This window comes from Arachis ipaensis, chromosome B10 (assembly GCF_059453495.1).
Source record: "Arachis ipaensis isolate K30076 ecotype BB chromosome B10, ASM5945349v1, whole genome shotgun sequence".
NCBI lineage: Eukaryota > Viridiplantae > Streptophyta > Magnoliopsida > Fabales > Fabaceae > Arachis > Arachis ipaensis.
In genome coordinates this window covers 92699455-92717111 of record NC_142435.1, presented here as the reverse complement: position 1 = coordinate 92717111, position 17657 = coordinate 92699455, and the positions used below count along the sequence as shown (strand labels likewise).

The window sequence follows — 17657 nt, the reverse complement described above, 5'->3', positions numbered from 1 at the left end:
GAGAAACACCCTACTTCAGTTATTAGAAACATAAATCATTGGGTGAAAAAGCAATGGCAGTTCAGGCACAATCGAAGAGAGGAAAATATAGTGGCCGATTGGCTTGTAAAAGAGAGTTTAAAAAAAGATCCAGGGTATCATTTCATTGACACATCACCTGCAGAGATAAGAAACTTTTTGTCTGATGATTGCAGAGGGGTTGCTAACTTGCTATACCCCGCTTAGTGTCCACCTTGTAAGTTTGTGTTCTTGTTTTCTCTGGGCTGTAAGCCCGGCTTTAAATATATTAAAAAAATAGTGGCATCTGATCATCCTCGGCAAGTTCATAGCTAATTAACCATGAAGCAGAACAAGTGCAAGTCGTACCTTCTTCCAAATTCAAGGCCTGTGGCGTCAAATTTTGAGGATTTTTTTCTTTTTTTTTTTTTGAATATCGATTGAAACATGAGCTACTCCCCCGTTTGATTTTTCCCTGATTAGTGGGATGTTTTGAAATTGGGTTGTTCTACTATCTAGAGAGAATAAAGCTTCAAGCACAAAGAGCTGCTGTAGTTCAACTTATCTCCTGTGCAGTCGGAGGCTTGTAAGGGCGGATTCTAATGGAGATAGGTGGCAGATGAAGAGCTTTGACCCGGACAGACATGACCCCTGATCGGTTCTGGTTGCAAGGGAGCCTTCGTCTTCGTTGGCTTATTGCAGATTTCTCTCGGTATTCGACGCACTTTACTTCTCACTAACTACTATCATCCCTCAACTTCAGCAATGATGTGTCAATGGCAAATATCAAGGCTATAAAGGTTCTCTTTCCTAGTTCAAACTATTGATATAAATGACTACTCGCTTCAAAAGGAGGGTAGTTATGTGTACAAGATGTCTCTGGTACGGGTTGAGGGATGGATCGGGAACTTGCGGGTCGAGGCGGATGCCGGATCACTTGATTGGAGCAATGGGGGGAGGTACCTGCAAAGACACTCCGACGCTCAAGTCAGAATGGATCTGAGAGGTATGACGTGTGAGGAATGAATGAATACCTGGAGGGACCGAGGTCCTCTATTTATAGGTGATGGTGAACATCTTATCTTATCATATCTGGCTAAGATAAGGGAGACGTTTGAATTCGAAAGTTGGTTAGGAGCTTCAGCGGGCCGGTTCCGGGCCTTCTAGAAGGGCGAAGCGGGTCGAACCCGGGTAACCGGGTTCGAAGACCGTTCCGGGTATAGGATCCGTGGGCTGGATCCGTAACAGTTGTCCCCGGAGCGAGAGAGTGAGGTTGCTCGGTCTCATCGCTGGAGGAATCTTTGTTGTCTGGTTCTTTCAGTCGAGGTCGACAATTTGGGGAGTTTCTGGCTGTTTCATGGTCAGGCGAGGAGCGTGTTATTTGGGCGTTTCATCACATGCCGGGTTTGATGACCGTAACGGTTGCCTCCGGAGCATGAGAGCGAGTGAGGTCGGTCTGTCGCTGGGAGATGTGGGTTCGACCGCGAGTTAGGTCGGTTTGTCGATAGGGAGATGTGGTTCCGACCGCGAGTCAGGGGAGTTCGGTGTGTCGGCCCTGGTCTTTTAAGGTCGTGGCGACGTTTCGCCTGGCCTTTTTTGGTTTGACGCGACTCTTCTGTGTCCATCGTGCCTGTTGCGTTTTTCGAGGCGTACTTTACTGGTTTCTTTTTCGAGGGGCATTTATTATCAGGGGACGTTTTTGGGTGTTTTTCCTCTATTGCCCCTGTGCGTCATATTATTGCTCAGGGCCATTTGCGTCTTTCTGCTTTCTTTTGAAACCGTTTTGGTTTTCCTTCTTGCTTCCCTCGTCCATTTTCCTTTCCCTTCGTTCTCTAATCTGAAAAATCTCTTCCTCTGTTGCGTTTTTCTGGAGTTGAGTTTCTGCCTCCCATCTCCGTTTTCCAGGCTTGTTTTCTGCATTATCAGGTTGGTTTTTCTCTGCTCTTCCTTGTTTTCACTTTTGTGATCTTTTGTTATTCTATATTTGCCATGCATTGTTCTGCCATTTCCTTTTTTGTACTGCGTATTGTGCTTTGGGTGGTGGTGTCTGTGTTTTAAAGGGGTTGAGCACCGCTGTGTTGGGTTGGTGGTGGCAGTAGGGTTTCGGTTGTCTTCCTTGCTTCTGCGTAGGGTTAGTAGGCTGATGGTGGTGCTCCTCCCTGTTTTAGGTATGCATCGGCGGAGGAGTGAGGGTGTGGGTACTCCAATAGCCCCCTCTAGGGGCGTCCCCGCTCGCTATACCTGGGTGACTAGCGACGTGTGGGGCGTTCCGTCGCGGATGACAGAGGCCGATCTTCAACGCCTCCGTGATCAAGGGACAATTTGTGGTGGTGGCGATATGGAGCGGCAGTATGAGCTTGCCCTCCCAGACGCTGACGAGCGCGTTTGCTATTTGAACCTTGATTCGCCCACTGTTCTGGACTGGATGTGGGTTTATGAATCAATGTTTACTCGGCTCGGCGTGCGGCTTCCTTTTTCGTCGTTTGTTCAGGAGCTGTTGAGTCGGTGTTCCGTGGCACCGTCTCAGCTTCATCCGAATAGTTGGGCAGCCGTTCGAACTTTTGAGCTTGTGTGTCAGTATCTTGATCTCCCGGTTTCTGTTTCTGTCTTCCTTTTTCTTTTCTTATGTACTCTTCCGTCTAAGGAGGGGAAGCATAAGAAAGGGTATATGTCGTTTCGGGCTCAGCCTCATCGCCGTATTTTTGGTTTGTTTGAAGACTCTTTTCATAGTTTTAAGAGAGAGTACTTTAAGGTGCGCCCCGTCCAGGGGCATCATCCATTTTGGTTGTCGTTAGAGGGCGTGCGCCGGTTTCCGACCTATTGGAATTTCCGTGCCGGACCGTCGGTTTTGACTAAGGTTACTTATGATGGTTTGTCTCCCGAGGATAAGGACATTGCCAGTGTCTTGTGGCATTTGTTTGGCGAGTGCCCGTTAAATCCTCGAGACGTCATGGGGGATCTTGAGGCTTGTCGGACGTATATTGGTGTGTGGCTGTCTCTTTTTCGGTTTTTATGTTTGTTTTCCCGTTTTTGTAACTTGAATTTTCTTTGGTTTCTTTCAGTTGAGATGGCTGGTGGTTTGACTTCCCTGGCGCGGCTGAAGGCGGCGATGGGTTGGGAGGAGGGATCGTCGTCTCCTGCTACCCCTGTCTCTAATCCCGCCGTGGACTCTCAGGCTGTTTCTCAGGGTCGGGGGTGAGGGCCGACGCTCGGGCTTCACTTGGTCCCGTGAACTCGCCTGAAGTCGTCGTGGTCACGGCTGCCGAGGCTTCTCGGAAGAGAAAGAGGCCTGAGGAACCTAGCAGCGAGACTTTTGAGGAGGAGGGTGCTGTGTCCAGTGTGATGGATCGACGTTTTGATGCTTCGGGGTTCATAGATCAGCACTTGATGCCTGGCACAGAGCCGTTTTTTGATAATTGTGATGTTTCGTTCCAGGCTATGTCGGTGTATCGTGCCCTCCTCCGATCTGCTGTTGTTGTTCGGAAGGCTGAACCCGTGATGGCTCAGGTCGGTTTGTTGGACAAGAAGCTCCGTCATTCGCAAGCTGAGGTGGCTAAGTTGAAAGAGCAGCTTGAGGCTGCCGAGGTAGCGAGGGAGAAGGCAGTGAAGTCTTCCGAGGAAGCCGGGGCGGAGATCCTTCGTCTTTCCGAGGTCGACACTTCGCTTCTTTCCCAACTGGGCGAGGAGCGGCAACGGGCTTCCGACGCGGGTTCTCAGGCTGCCGTGCTTCTTGGCGAGCTGGAAGTTTTGAAGGCCGAAGTTGCTACCCTGAAGAAAGAGAAGACGAAGTTGTTGGCTGATGCTAAGGGTGCGATCGTTGCCACCGAGGAGACGATGAGGGCTCAGGCTTTGGTGTTGGCTCCGGGTGTGGACGTGTCTGTGATGGGGGCTTTCAAGACCGTCCGTGACGGCCGAATTGTTGACCTTGAGTAGTTTTATATCTTGTAATTTTAGTTTGCTTTGAACTTGGTCTTTGTTTTGGATATTTGGTTGGCCGTGGGCTGTGTATTTGGTATGTTTTGAACTCTGGGTTGTGCCATATAAAAAGTATTTTACTTCTCGTTTTAATCCATTTTTATCTAATCTAATTATATCAAAATTCTGAATCTTTTTAAAAATGAATCGGTAGGGGAGCGTTCCGCCTTAGAGGAAAGGACCCGCGCGAGTAGTGGTGGACGAAGCGGAAGCGAGAATGTCGGCTTGAGTAACGCAAACGTTGGTGAGAATCCAATGCCTCGAAAACCTAAGGGTTCCTCCGCAAGGTTCATCCACGGAGGGTGAGTCAGGGCCTAAGATCAGGCCGAAAGGCGTTTATTATCCTAGGTCAGAACAAGTTGATAGGAGCTCTTTCTTTTTTTTTCGCCCCATGTCGCCATACGAGGGGGGCGGGTTATTCACATTTCATTTGATGGTCAAAGGTGAATTGAAAGCTAAGCAGTGGTAATTCTAAGGATTGGATTCTTCGGGGCCCGATTTTTCCGATTTTTTCCATAGAAATTCAAGAATTAAGTTAAACACAAAGTAACAAAAAAAAAAAAACATTAAGATCATTATTAAAAATCAAGTTATTGAATATTTGAAACAAATCCCAAAAGCCGCTTATAACTTGCTTTCTTTTTAATGACTCGTGTGGCCGTTCGGGCCTTATGTTTATTTTGAGCCGTTATGTCTTTAAGCCGTCGTGACTTAGGACCTTTAGTAGGCCGCTTAGTGTTTGGGGATATCTGTTTGTCAGGCTCCGAGGGTGATCAATTCTCGGTGTTTGTGGCTGTGTTTCTATTCCGTTTTGGGAGGTAGAAGGGGGAAGGGTAGGACATAGTGGAATTTTATTTAGGCCTCGTTAAAACCCTCCGTGATGGCGGGAAAGAGTACCCGGGTTTAATACTTTAATTTAAACAAGGAAAACAAATGTAGTAAAGAGGTAAAATCTGAGTAAAAGGAAATTAAAAAAGACAAAGGGGATCTATGGCGGTCAACCTAAGTGTAGTAGCGTCGCAAATTGGTGGCGTTCCATGTTCTCGGAATTTCGTCGCCGTTAAGTCGTTCGAGCTTGTACGCTCCCCTTCCGATTGCGGCTTTGATTCTGTATGGTCCTTCCCAGTTGGGGGTGAGTTTTCCTTCCCCTGGGGTCGGGGCTCCGATGTCGTTTCGTCGTAGAACGAGATCGTCGGACGCGAATTCTCGTTTGATGACGCCGTGGTTGTACCTTAAGCTGATTCTTTGTTTAAGGGCTAGCTCTCTGACATGGGCTATGCTTCTTTCTTTGTCGATGAGGTCTCGTTCAGCTTCCTCGTCGTTACCTCCGACCGTTTTCCTTGGGCTTGGGTCTCCTATCTCTACTGGGACGACGGCCTCCACTCCGTATGTTAATCGGAAAGGGGTTTCCCCTGTGGTCGTTTGAGGAGTGGTTCAGTATGACCATAGGACCGATCCGAGTTCGTCGGCCCATAGTCCTTTGGCTTCGTCGAGCCGTTTCTTGAGTCCTTTGACGATTATTTTGTTTGCGGATTCCACCTGTCTGTTTGTTTGGGGGTGTTCTACCGAGCTGAAGCGGTGGGCTATACGTAGTCCTTCTAGGAATTTTCTGAATTTTTTGTCAGTGAATTGGGTTCCGTTTCTGAGATGACGATCTCGGGGATCCCAAATCGGGTGATGATCTGTCGCCAGAGGAATTTTTGGCATTGGGTTACCGTGATGGAGGCCAAGGGCTCGGCCTCGATCCACTTGGTGTAATAATCAATGGCGACAATGAGATATCGGAGTTGACCGGGTGCCGTAGGAAAGGGTCCGACCAGGTCGATCCCCCAGGTGCCGAATGGCCGCTCTGCCGATATGATGTTGAGCTGGTGTGGGGCGGCCTGGTGAATGTTGGCGTGCCTTTGGCATTTATCACAGTTCTTTACTAACTGCATGGAGTCCCGGTTAACCGTGGGCTAGAAGTAGCCGGCCCGGATGATTTTCTGGGAAAGGGTTTTGCCTCCGATGTGGTGGCCGCAGCATCCTTCGTGGATTTTGCAGAGTATGTACTCCGTGTCCCCGGGTTCGACGCATTTGAGTAGGGGTTGCGAGAATCCGCGTTTGTATAGTTGTCCTGCGATGACTGTGTAGTTGGCGGCTTCCCTTTTTGTCCGTTTTTCCTCCCTGGGGTCTTCAGGTAGCGTTCCGTCGAGGAGGTATTGTAGGATAGAGTAGGTCCATGATCCTTGGCTGGGGAGTGTCAGGTAAGCACTAGCCGTTGTTGATATGGATGGTGATTTAACGACTTCCTGAATTAGCGATTTATTGCCGTGTCCTGGTTTGGTGCTGGCTAGTTTGGAGAGGAGATCTGCTCTTGTATTTTGTTCCCTGGGAACGTGCCGTATGGTGACGCGATCGAACCCTTCTTTCAGTTTGTTTACCTTAGCGAGGTATTGTTGGAGTAAAGGGTCTCGCGTTTGGTAGTCTCCGTTGATTTGGGAGCTGACTACCTGAGAATCGGTGTTTACTTCCAGGATTTTTGCTCCGACGTCCTTGGCTAGGGCTAGGCCCGCTAGGAGGGCCTCATATTCTGCTTGATTATTAGAGACTGGGAATTCGTATCGTACTGACTGTTCGATTATGACCCTGTTTTGGCTTTCGAGTATGACCCCGGCACCTCCGAAGGTGGCGTTTGACGAGCCGTCGACGTGCAGCTTCCATGATTTGGGAGCTTGGTTTCCCGGAGTCATTTCGGCGATGAAGTTGGCCATGGCTTGCGTTTTGATTGCGTTTCAGGGTTCGAATTTGATTTGGAATTGGGACAGCTCGATGGACCAAGCTAGCATTCTTCCTGCTAGGTCGGGTTTTTGTAGCACCTGTTTGACCGCTTGCTCGGTCCGGACCGTCACGGGATGGGCCTGAAAATATTACCGTAAGCGTCGGGAGGCCGTGAGGAGCGCGAAAGCTAGCTTTTCCAGGAGTGAGTACCGAGCTTCCGTGTCTTGTAGGACTTTGCTTATGAAGTATATGGATTTTTGTTCTTTCTTCTCATTTTTGCGGATAAGTGCTGTTGCGAGTGCCTCTTCCGTTATGGAGAGGTATAGGTAGAGGGTCTCCCCTGTTTGGGGTTTGGCGAGAACTGGTGGTTCTGCTAGTACTCTTTTGAAGTGTTGGAATGCCTCTTCACATTTTGCTTCCCATCTGAAGGGGGTTCCTTTCTTCATCAGTTTGAAGAAGGGGATTGCTTTTTGTGCTGATGCTCCGAGGAAGCGGGATAACGCCGTGAGTCGGCCGGTGAGCTTCTGGATGTCGTGGAGGTTTTTTGGGCTTGTCATCTCAAGGACGGCATGACATTTTTCCGGGTTTGCTTCAACTCCGCGTTGGGTGATCATAAAGCCAAGGAACTTCCCTGCCTCCATTCCGAAGGCGCATTTTGTCGGGTTGAGTCGCATATGGTGCTTTCGCAGGGTGTTCATTATGACCTTGAGGTCGCTTATGAGTTGTTCGCCGGATTCGGTTTTGGCGAGCATGTCGTCTATGTAGACTTCTAACTTTGTTTCGGAAAGGTTCTGGAATATTTTGTTGACGAGCCATTGGTACGTGGCTCCTGCGTTCTTTAGGCCGAAGGGCATGACTGTGTAGCAGTATGTCCCGTCGGGGGTGATGAATGCTGTTTTCTCCTCGTCGGGTTGGTGCATAGGTATTTGATTATAGCTGGAGTATGCGTCCATGAAGCTGAGGTACCGATGTCCAGATGCGGCGTCTACCAATCTGTCGATGTTTGGCAGGGGAAAGGCGTCTTTTGGGCAGGCTTTGTTGATGTCTGTGTAATCGACGCACATTCGTCACTTCCTGTTTGACTTCTTTACTAGTACGACATTTGCCAACCACGTCGTGTAGGGTAGTTCTCTGATGAAATTTGCTTCTAGTAGGGCTTTTACTTGTCTTTTGACCTCGGCTGCCCGGTCTGGGGACATTTTTCGTCTTCTTTGTGCCACGGGTTTGGCTTTGGGATCTACGGCCAATCGGTGGGACATCAGGTCGGGGTCTATCCCGGGCATGTCGGCTGGTGTGAAAGCGAACAAGTCTTTGTTCTGCTTCAAGAATTGGGAAAGGTCTTCTTTAAGGTCGAATGGGAGGTTCCTGTTGATGAAGGTATATTCGTCTCTGGTTCGCCCTACTTGTATTTTTTCCATGTCGCCTTCTGGTTCTGGCCTGGGTTGGCTGTCTTGTCGGGCGTCCAAATCGGCTAAAAAGATTCCGGCCGCGTTGCGAGATTTTTTCCGTAAAGCTAGGTGATGACAAGTCATCTTAGCCTAGTTTCACTAGCCTTTTTCTTTTGTTTTCACTTGAATTATGCACTTTCTTGAGCTCTAAGCAAGCTAATTGGGTAGATTTTCATGTTTCCTTTGATTTAATCAACCATGTATGAATTCATGCTATTTCATGAGGTTTTATACTATAATTGTCACATATTATGAAAGAATGAAAATCTCATGATTTTAAGCATAGCTTTGATGTGTTTGGTTGATTAATGATAGGTGAAGAAAGCTTGGAGAAAGGTTGAAGCAAGAAGGAATAGCTAGGAGTAAAGAGAGGACAATGGAATAAGTGAAATTGAACCAGGAAGCAAAAAGCTGGACCTAAAGTTAGCCTCAAACTTTTGCACAAACTTTTGGGTGAAAAGTTAGCCCCAACGTTAGCCCCTAACTTTTGGGCTAACGTTGGAACTTGAAAATCACTCCCTGGGCACCAAAAGTTTGCGCCAACGTTAGCCCCTAACTTTTGGGCTAACGTTGGCACATGAAAATCACCCCTGGGCACCAAAAGTTTGCGCCAACGTTAGCCCCTAACTTGGTGGCTAACGTTGGCATAAGAAAAACCTCCCTGGCCACCAAAAGTTTGCGCCAACGTTAGCCCCTAAATTTTGGGCTAACGTTGGCACATGAAAAATACAAGGGGCAAAAGTTTGCGCCAATGTTAGCCCCTAACTTTTGGGCTAATGTTGGCGCCATAAGTGCACTAAGGAAGGCCAACGTTGGAGCAAAAGTTAGACCCCTAACTTTTGCACCAACGTGGGTATCAGCAAAATATGGGGGTTGATATGAAAAGTTAGACCAAAAGTTTGCCTCAAACTTTTGGTCAAACTTTTACTCCAACTTTTGCAAAACTCCAACCCGGTTCATTTGGTTCACTTTGGTTCTTCTCCAAACTCCAAGAGCAATCAACCAAGGCCTCTTTCAACCCAATTCCACCAAGAGCAAAGGCCCAACTCAAGGCTTGAAGATCATTTGAAGAAAGTGTATAAATAAGATAGAATTCAAGTTCTTCGGGGAGCTTTCCCTTTGAATTTTCATAATAGTTTTCGGAGAGCTTTGGATATTGAGTGATCTTTAATTTCTTAGTTTCGGGGAAGGAGAATTCACTTCTCTTCCTCTTAGTTATTTGCTTTCAATTTCAATTACACTTGTCTTGGATCTTGGGTTGAAGAATTGAAGGAATTCTGTTTCAATCTCATCCTTGGATCTCTCTGTTTATTTACTGCAATTGAATTTCCGTTTCTGTTACTTGCTTCTCATCTACTTTCCTTGCAATTTACAATTCCCTTGCAATTGTTCTTGTTGGATCTAGGAAGGCATTGAGATCTAGACTTGGTTTTCTAGTCTCTGGGTCCTGAGATCTGAATTCCCAATTTACATTTTGTTTCTTGCTTTTAATGTTCATTTACTTTACTGCTTCAAGATCCGATTCAACCCAGACCTTCTTTCACTCTTTTGTTTGATGCAAGTTACTTTTCTTTGTTTAATTTCTGCAAATCCAACTCCCAATCCCCTTTACATTTCGAGCCATTTACATTTCTTGCACTTTAAGATTCCGCAATTTACATTTCTTGCACTCTAAGTTTCTGCCATTTAATTTCTTGTTCTTTAAGATTCAGCAATTTAATTTCCTGCTCTCTTTAATTTCATGCAATTTAAATTCTGCAAATCACAAATCACCCAACCAAATCTTGATTCGCTTGACTAAATCAACCACCAAACTAAAATTGCTCAATCCTTCAATCCCTGTGGGATCGACCTCACTCCCGTGAGTTTTTATTACTTGATGCGACCCGGTGCACTTGCCGGTTAGATTTGTGTGTTTTGGGAGAAATTCATTTTTCCACCAAAATACTCATCACTAGGCTGGTGTTGTCGCATTCCGCTGCGACTTCGCGGTCTCCGTGGATAGTGCCGATGGAGCCGTCGTCCGTTTTGAATTTCATAAGGAGGTATTTGGTGAAGATGATGGCGGATAAGTCATTGATTATTTTTCTCCCGAGGATGACGTTATAGGTGGTGGAGTCTTTTTGGACCACAAATTCGGATAGAATTGTCTTCCTTTGGTTGCTTGCCCCTATGGTGAGGGGGAGGTTGATGGAACCGTCCAGTTTGAGAAAGTTGTCCCTGAGTCCCGTGACGCCGTTGTGGTGTGTTTGGAGATTTTCGTTGCGGAGTCCGAGCTTGTCGAAGGCCCCTCGGAAGAGGATGTTGGAGACTGCGCCGGTGTCCACCAGTATTCTTCGGACTAGTCCTGTTCCGATTCTCGCCGAGAGGACGAAAGGTGCGTCTTCGGCCAAGGTGCCGTGCTGGCAATCCTCAGGTAGGAAAGTTATCGCTTTGTCGACTGTGATAGCTGGGGCTTGGTCTCTGATGGCCAAGACTTTGAGGTCCTTTTTTAGTGTTAATTTTGACTTGCCTGACACATCTTTGCCCGTGATGACGTTTACTATTATGGCCGGGTCGTCTTCTGGGCTTTTGATGAGCGGATATTTTATACGCTTTTTGGGGTTAATTTCATATAGTTTTTAGTATGTTTTAGTTAGTTTTTAGTTTATTTTCATTAGTTTTTAGGAAAAATTCATATTTCTGGACTTTACTATGAGTTGTGTGTTTTTCTGTAATTTCAGGTATTTTTCTGGTTGAAATTGAGGGAGCTGAGCAAAAATCTGATTCAGGCTGAAAAAGGACTGCTGATGCTGTTGGATTCTGACCTCCCTGCACTCAAAGTGGATTTTCTGGAGCTACATAACTCGAAATGGCGTGCTTCCAATTGCGTTGGAAAGTAGACATCCAGGGCTTTCCAGCAATATATAATAGTCCATACTTTACTCAAGGATAGATGACGTAAACTGGCGTTCAACGCCAGTTCTCTGCCCAATTCTGGCGTCCAGCGCCAGAAAAGGATTAAAAGTTGGAGTTCAACGCCAGAAATGGATCCAAACCTGGCGTTGAACGCCCAAAATGGCCTTATGTATGTGAATTGCTTAAGTCTCAGCCCCAGCACACACCAAGTGGGCCCCAGAAGTTGATCTCTGCACCATCTATCATAGTTTACTCATTTTTTGTAAACCTAGGCTACTAGTTTAGTATTTAAACAACTTTTAGAGACTTTTTTTGGATCTCATAAAATTTTTTAGATCTGAACTTTGTACTCTTTGACGGCATGAGTCTCTAAACTCCATTGTTGGGGGTGAGGAGCTCTGCTGTGTCTCGATGAATTAATGCAAGTATTTCTGTTTTCCATTCAAACACGCTTGTTCCTACCTAAGATGTTCATTCGCGATTAACTGTGATGAAGGTGATGATCCGTGACACTCATCACCTTCCTCAACCCATGAACGTGTGCCTGACAACCACCTCCGTTCTATATCTGATTGAATGAGTATCTCTTAGATCTCTTAATTAGAATCTTCGTGGTATAAGCTAGAACTGATGGCGGCATTCATGAGAATCCGAAAAGTCTAAACCTTGTCTGTGGTATTCCAAATAGGATTCAATGATCGAATGACTGTGACGAGCTTCAAACTCGCGAGTGCTGGGCGTTAGTGACAGACGCAAAAGGATGAAGAATTCTATTCCAGTATGATCGAGAACCGACAGATGATTAGCCGTGCCGTGACAGAGCATGTGAGCATATTCTTCACTGAGAGGATGGGATGTAGCCATTGACGACGGTGATCCCCTACATATAGCTTGCCATAGGAGGACGTGCATGCGTGAATCAGAAGATAGAGGAAAGCAGAGATTCAGAAGACAAAGCATCTCCAAAACTCCAACATATTCTCCATTACTGCATAACAAGTAACCTTTAATTTATGCTCTCTTGGTTATTCGCAATTCAACTGATAAACATAACTGACTTCCTGACTAAGATTTACAAGATAACCATAGATTGCTTCAAACCAACAATCTTCGTGGGATTCGACCCTTACTCACGTAAGGTATTACTTGGACGACCCAGTGCACTTGCTGGTAAGTGGTACGAGTTGTGAAAAGTGTGATTCACAATTCGTGCACCAAGTTTTTGGCGCCGTTGCCGGGAATTGTTCGTGTTTGAACAACTAACGGTTTATTTTGTTGCTTAGATTAGGAAAAATTTCTTTTTTTTGTTTAGAGTCTCTTATTATTGTTGTGTTAAAATTTTAGAATCCTTATTTTCTTTTTAAAATAGTTTTCAAAAATAATTTCTCTATTAAATCCTGTGCCAAACCTTAAGTTTGGTGTTTTCTTGTTGATTTTCCTTAAAATTTTCGAAAATTTATTCTGGTTTTCTAAAAATTTTAAGTTTGGTGTTCTTCCTTTGTGTTTTTGTATCTTGTGAATCTTCAAAGTGTTCTTGAGTTTTCCTTGTGTCTTGATCTTAAAATTTTTAAGTTTGGTGTTCCTTGGTGTTTTTCCTCCAAAAATTTTCGAAAACAAGGAGTATTAGATCTAAAAATTTTAAATCTTGTGTTATCTTATTGTTTTTCTCTCTCTTCTTAAAATTCAAAAATATCTTTTCTCTCTATTTTAAAGCATCTTTTTTGAAATCTATTTCTAAAATTCAGATTTTTAATTAAAAATTTAAAACCTTTTTCAAAATTCATCATATCCTTTTCAAAATCTCCTAACCACTTTCTCTCTCCTCACTTTTTCGAAAATCTTTCACTCATTTTTATTTATTTTATTTCGATTTATTTTATTTTCAAAATAAATAAATAAATAAATAAATAAAAATAAAACTATTTTTTTTATCATCTCCCTTTTTTCATCATGGACCTAAGCGGAAATGAACAGTCCAGGAGGACTCTAGGGTCATATTCTAACCCCTCTACTGCTTCATATGGGAGTAGCATCTGCATACCCTCCATTGGAGTCAGTAGCTTTGAGTTGAATCCTCAGCTCATTATCATGGTGCAGCGAAATTGCCAGTATTCCGGTCTTCCACAGGAAGAACCTACAGAGTTTCTGGCACAGTTTCTACAGATTGCTGACACAGTACATGATAAGGAAATAGATCAAGATGTCTACAGACTATTACTGTTTCCATTTGCTGTGAAAGATCAAGCTAAGAGGTGGTTAAATAACCAACCTAAGGCCAGCATAAGGACATGGAAACAACTGACAGAAAAATTCCTGAATCAATACTTTCCCCCAAAATGGATGACACAGCTAAGGCTGGATATCCAAGGCTTTAAACAAGGAGATAATGAATCTCTTTATGATTCCTGGGAGAGATACAGAGAGATGCTAAGAAAATGCCCCTCTGAAATATTTTCAGAGTGGGTTCAGTTAGACATCTTCTATTATGGGCTTGCAGAAGGAGCTCAGATGTCTTTGGATTACTCAGATGGTGGATCTATCCACATGAGAAAGACAATTAAAGAAGCCCAAGAGCTCATTGATACAGTTGCCAGGAATCAGCATCTGTACCTAAGCAGTGACCCTTCCATGAAAGAAGAGGTCAAAACAGCAACTGCTGAACTCAGTTCTGTAAAACAAGCTGTTGAATTCAATCAGCAATTGGACTTTCTAACAAAGCAGTTAGCCGAATTCAAAGATAGACTACAAGAGACAAGGATGGCTAATATACATATGGATGAACAGTTTAAGCAAACAAAGTAGCAGCTGTCAAGGCAAATAGCAGAAGAATGCCAAGCAGTTCAACTAAGAAGTGGGAAAACATTAAATACCCCACCTCAAGGCAACAAAAAGCTAAGAAATGAGCAAACCACCCAAAATTCACCTGAGGACAGTAAGATCCCAGGGAAATGTAATTCTGGAACTAAAACGCCAGAAAATTGGTGGAAGGCTGGCGCTGAATGCCCAGACCATACTCAGGACTGGCGTTCAACGCCAGAAACAAGGCAGGACTGGCATTCAACGCCAGAAATGGGCAAGGATCTGGCGTGAACGCCCAAAATGGGCAAGATCTGGCGCTGAACGCCCAAAATGGGCACAAATCTGGCGTTCAAACGCCAGGAGCAGACAAGGAGCTGGCGTCCAGTTTCACTCCAGCTTCTAACTCTGGCACTCAATTGCCAGTGAGGGATCAGACACACACAAATGCTGATAACAACCCCTCTAAAAAGGCTTCTTCAACCACTTCTGTAGGCAGTAAATCTACAGCAACTAAGGTTGAAGAATATAAAGCCAAGATACCTTATCCTCAAAAACTCCGGAAAGAGGAGCAGGATAAGCAATTTGCTCGCTTTGCAGATTATCTCAGGACTCTTGAAATAAAAATTCCATTTGCAGAAGCACTTGAGCAAATACCTTCTTATGCCAAGTTCATGAAAGAGATCTTGAGTCATAAAAAGGATTGGAGAGAAACAGAAAGAGTTCTCCTCACTGAAGAATGTAGTGCAGTCATTCTGAAGAGCTTTCTTGAAAAGCTTAAAGACCCTGGGAGTTTTCTGATACCATGCATATTAGAAGGTAATTGCACCAAGACAGCTTTATGCGATCTTGGGGCAAGCATCAACCTAATACCTGCATCCACTATCAGGAAGCTTGGCTTAACTGAAGAAGTTAAACCAACCCGGATATGTCTCCAACTTGCTGATGGTTCCACTAAATACCCATCAGGCGTGATTGAAGACATGATTGTCAGAGTTGGGCCATTCGCCTTTCCCACTGACTTTGTTGTGTTGGAAATGGAGGAGCACAAGAGTGCTACTCTCATTCTAGGAAGACCCTTCCTAGCAACTGGACGATCCCTCATTGACGTCCAACAGGGGGAAATAACCCTGAGAGTCAATGATGATGAATTCAAGTTGAACGCTGTCAAAGCCATGCAGCATCCAGACACATCAAAAGACTGCATGAAAGTTGATCTTATTGACTCTTTGGTAGAAGAGATCAACATGGATGAGAGTCTTGAATCAGAGTTGGAAAACATCTTTAAAGATGTTCAGCCTGATTTAGAGGATTCAGAGGACATGAAAGAGCCTCTGAAATTTCTTCTGGAAGAGGAAAAACCTCCTAAACCCGAGCTCAAGCCATTACCACCATCCTTGAAATATGCGTTTCTAGGAGAAGGTGACACTTTTTCAGTGATTATAAGCTCTGCTTTAAATTCACAGGAAGAGGGGGCACTTATTCAAGTGATAAGGACACACAAGACAGCTCTTGGGTGGTCCATAGGTGACCTTAAGGGCATAAGCCCAGCTAGATGCATGCACAAAATCTTATTGGAGGATAATGCCAAACCAGTGGTTCAACCACAGAGGCGGCTAAATCCAGCCATAAAAGAAGTGGTGTAGAAAGAGGTCACCAAATTACTGGAGGCTGGGATTATTTATCCTATTTGTGATAGCCCCTGGGTGAGCCCTGTTCAAGTCGTCCCAAAAAAGGGAGGCATGACAGTGATTCATAATGAAAAAAATGAACTGGTTCCTACAAGAACAGTTACAGGGTGGCGCATGTGTATTGACTACAGAAGGCTCAATACAGCCACCAGAAAGGATCATTTTCCTTTACCATTCATAGACCAGATGCTAGAAAGACTAGCAGGTCATGATTATTACTGCTTTTTGGATGGCTACTCAGGCTATAACCAGATTGCAGTAGATCCTCAGGATCAAGAGAAAACAGCATTCACATGTCCATCTGGAGTGTTTGCTTATAGAAGGATGCCATTTGGACTATGTAATGCGCCTGCAACCTTCCAGAGATGCATGCTCTCTATTTTCTCTGATATGGTGGAAAAATTTCTGGAAGTCTTCATGGATGACTTCTCAGTATATGGAGACTCATTCAGCTCATGTCTTGATCACCTGAAACTTGTTTTGAAAAGATGCTAAGAGACCAACCTAGTTTTAAACTGGGAAAAGTGTCACTTCATGGTGACTGAAGGAATTGTTCTTGGGCATAAAATCTCAAACAAGGGAATAGAGGTGGATCAAGCAAAAATAGAGGTAATTGAAAAATTACCACCAACTGCCAATGTTAAGGCAATCAGAAGCTTTCTGGGGCATGCAGGATTCTATAGGAGGTTTATAAAGGATTTTTCAAAAATCGCAAAACCTCTAAGCAATCTGCTAGCTGCTGACACGTCATTTGTGTTTGACACAGAGTGCCTGCAGGCGTTTGAAATGCTGAAAGCTAAGCTGGTCACAGCACCAGTCATTTCTGCACCAGACTGGATGTTACCATTTGAGCTAATGTGTGATGCCAGTGATCACGCCATTGGTGCAGTATTGGGACAGAGGCATGACAAGCTTCTGCATGTCATTTATTATGCTAGTCACGTTCTAAATGATGCCCAGAAAAACTACACAACCACAGAAAAAGAACTACTTGCAGTGGTTTACGCCATTGACAAGTTCAGATCATACTTAGTAGGATCAAAAGTGATTGTGTATACTGATCATGCTACTCTTAAATATCTACTCACAAAGCAGGATTCAAAACCCAGGCTCATTAGATGGGTGTTGCTTCTGCAAGAGTTTGATATAGAAATAAGAGACAGAAAAGGGACAGAGAACCAAGTGGCTGATCATCTATCACGGATAGAGCCAGTAGAAGGGACGCCCCTCCCCTCTCTTGAGATCTCTGAGATGTTTCCAGATGAGCATTTGTTTGCCATTCAGGAAACACCATGGTTTGCCGATATTGCAAACTATAAAGCTGTAAGGTTCATACCCAAGGAGTACAACAGGATACAGAAGAAAAAATTAATTACTGATGCAAAGTACTACTTGTGGGATGAACCTTATCTCTTTAAGAGATGTGCAGACGGAATTATCCGTAGGTGTGTGCCTAGAGAAGAAGCACAGAGGATCCTGTGGCATTGCCACGGATCTCAATATGGAAGCCATTTCGGAGGTGAGCGAACAGCCACCAAGTTCCTCCAATGTGGCTTCTATTGGCCCACACTCTATAAAGATTCCCGAGTGTTTGTACGTAACTGTGACAGTTGCTAAAGAGCTGGTAATCTGCCTCATGGTTACGCCATGCCTCAACAGAGAATCTTGGAAATTGAGTTGTTTGACGTATGGGGAATTGACTTCATGGGACCTTTCCCACCGTCATACTCAAACACTTATATTCTGGTAGTAGTTGACTATGTATCAAAATGGGTTGAGGCCATTGCCACACCCACCAATGATACTAAAACAGTGCTGAAGTTCCTCCAGAAACATATCTTTAGCAGGTTTGGTGTCCCTAGAATACTCATAAGTGATGGGGGCACTCACTTCTGCAATAAACAGCTTTACTCTGCCATGGTTCGGTATGGGATTCGCCACAAGGTGGCTACTCTATATCATCCACAAACCAATGGGCAAGCTGAAGTCTCTAACAGAGAATTAAAGAGAATCCTGGAACGGACAGTAAATACCCGTAGAAAGGATTGGGCACGGAGCTTGGATGATGCTCTGTGGGCTTACAGGACAGCAT

At 44.7% G+C, this 17657-nt stretch overlaps 2 protein-coding genes across 2 annotated transcripts; one reads left to right on the top strand and one right to left on the bottom strand.

Moving 5' to 3' along the window:
- The first annotated feature begins 3156 nt into the window (after window positions 1-3156).
- On the top strand, window positions 3157-3930 carry LOC148580886 (uncharacterized). The gene has a single exon (XM_088492104.1). It carries the CDS (start codon window positions 3340-3342, stop codon window positions 3928-3930), a length of 591 nt encoding a protein of 196 aa, XP_088348230.1. The 5' UTR covers window positions 3157-3339.
- A 1044-nt stretch (window positions 3931-4974) lies between these two features.
- Window positions 4975-6725, bottom strand: LOC148580885 (uncharacterized). The gene is made up of 2 exons (XM_088492282.1): window positions 5975-6725; window positions 4975-5384 (listed from the first exon to the last, which is right to left on the bottom strand). Exons 1-2 carry the CDS (start codon window positions 6723-6725, stop codon window positions 4975-4977), a joined length of 1161 nt encoding a protein of 386 aa, XP_088348408.1.
- Between the last annotated feature and the right edge of the window lie 10932 nt (window positions 6726-17657).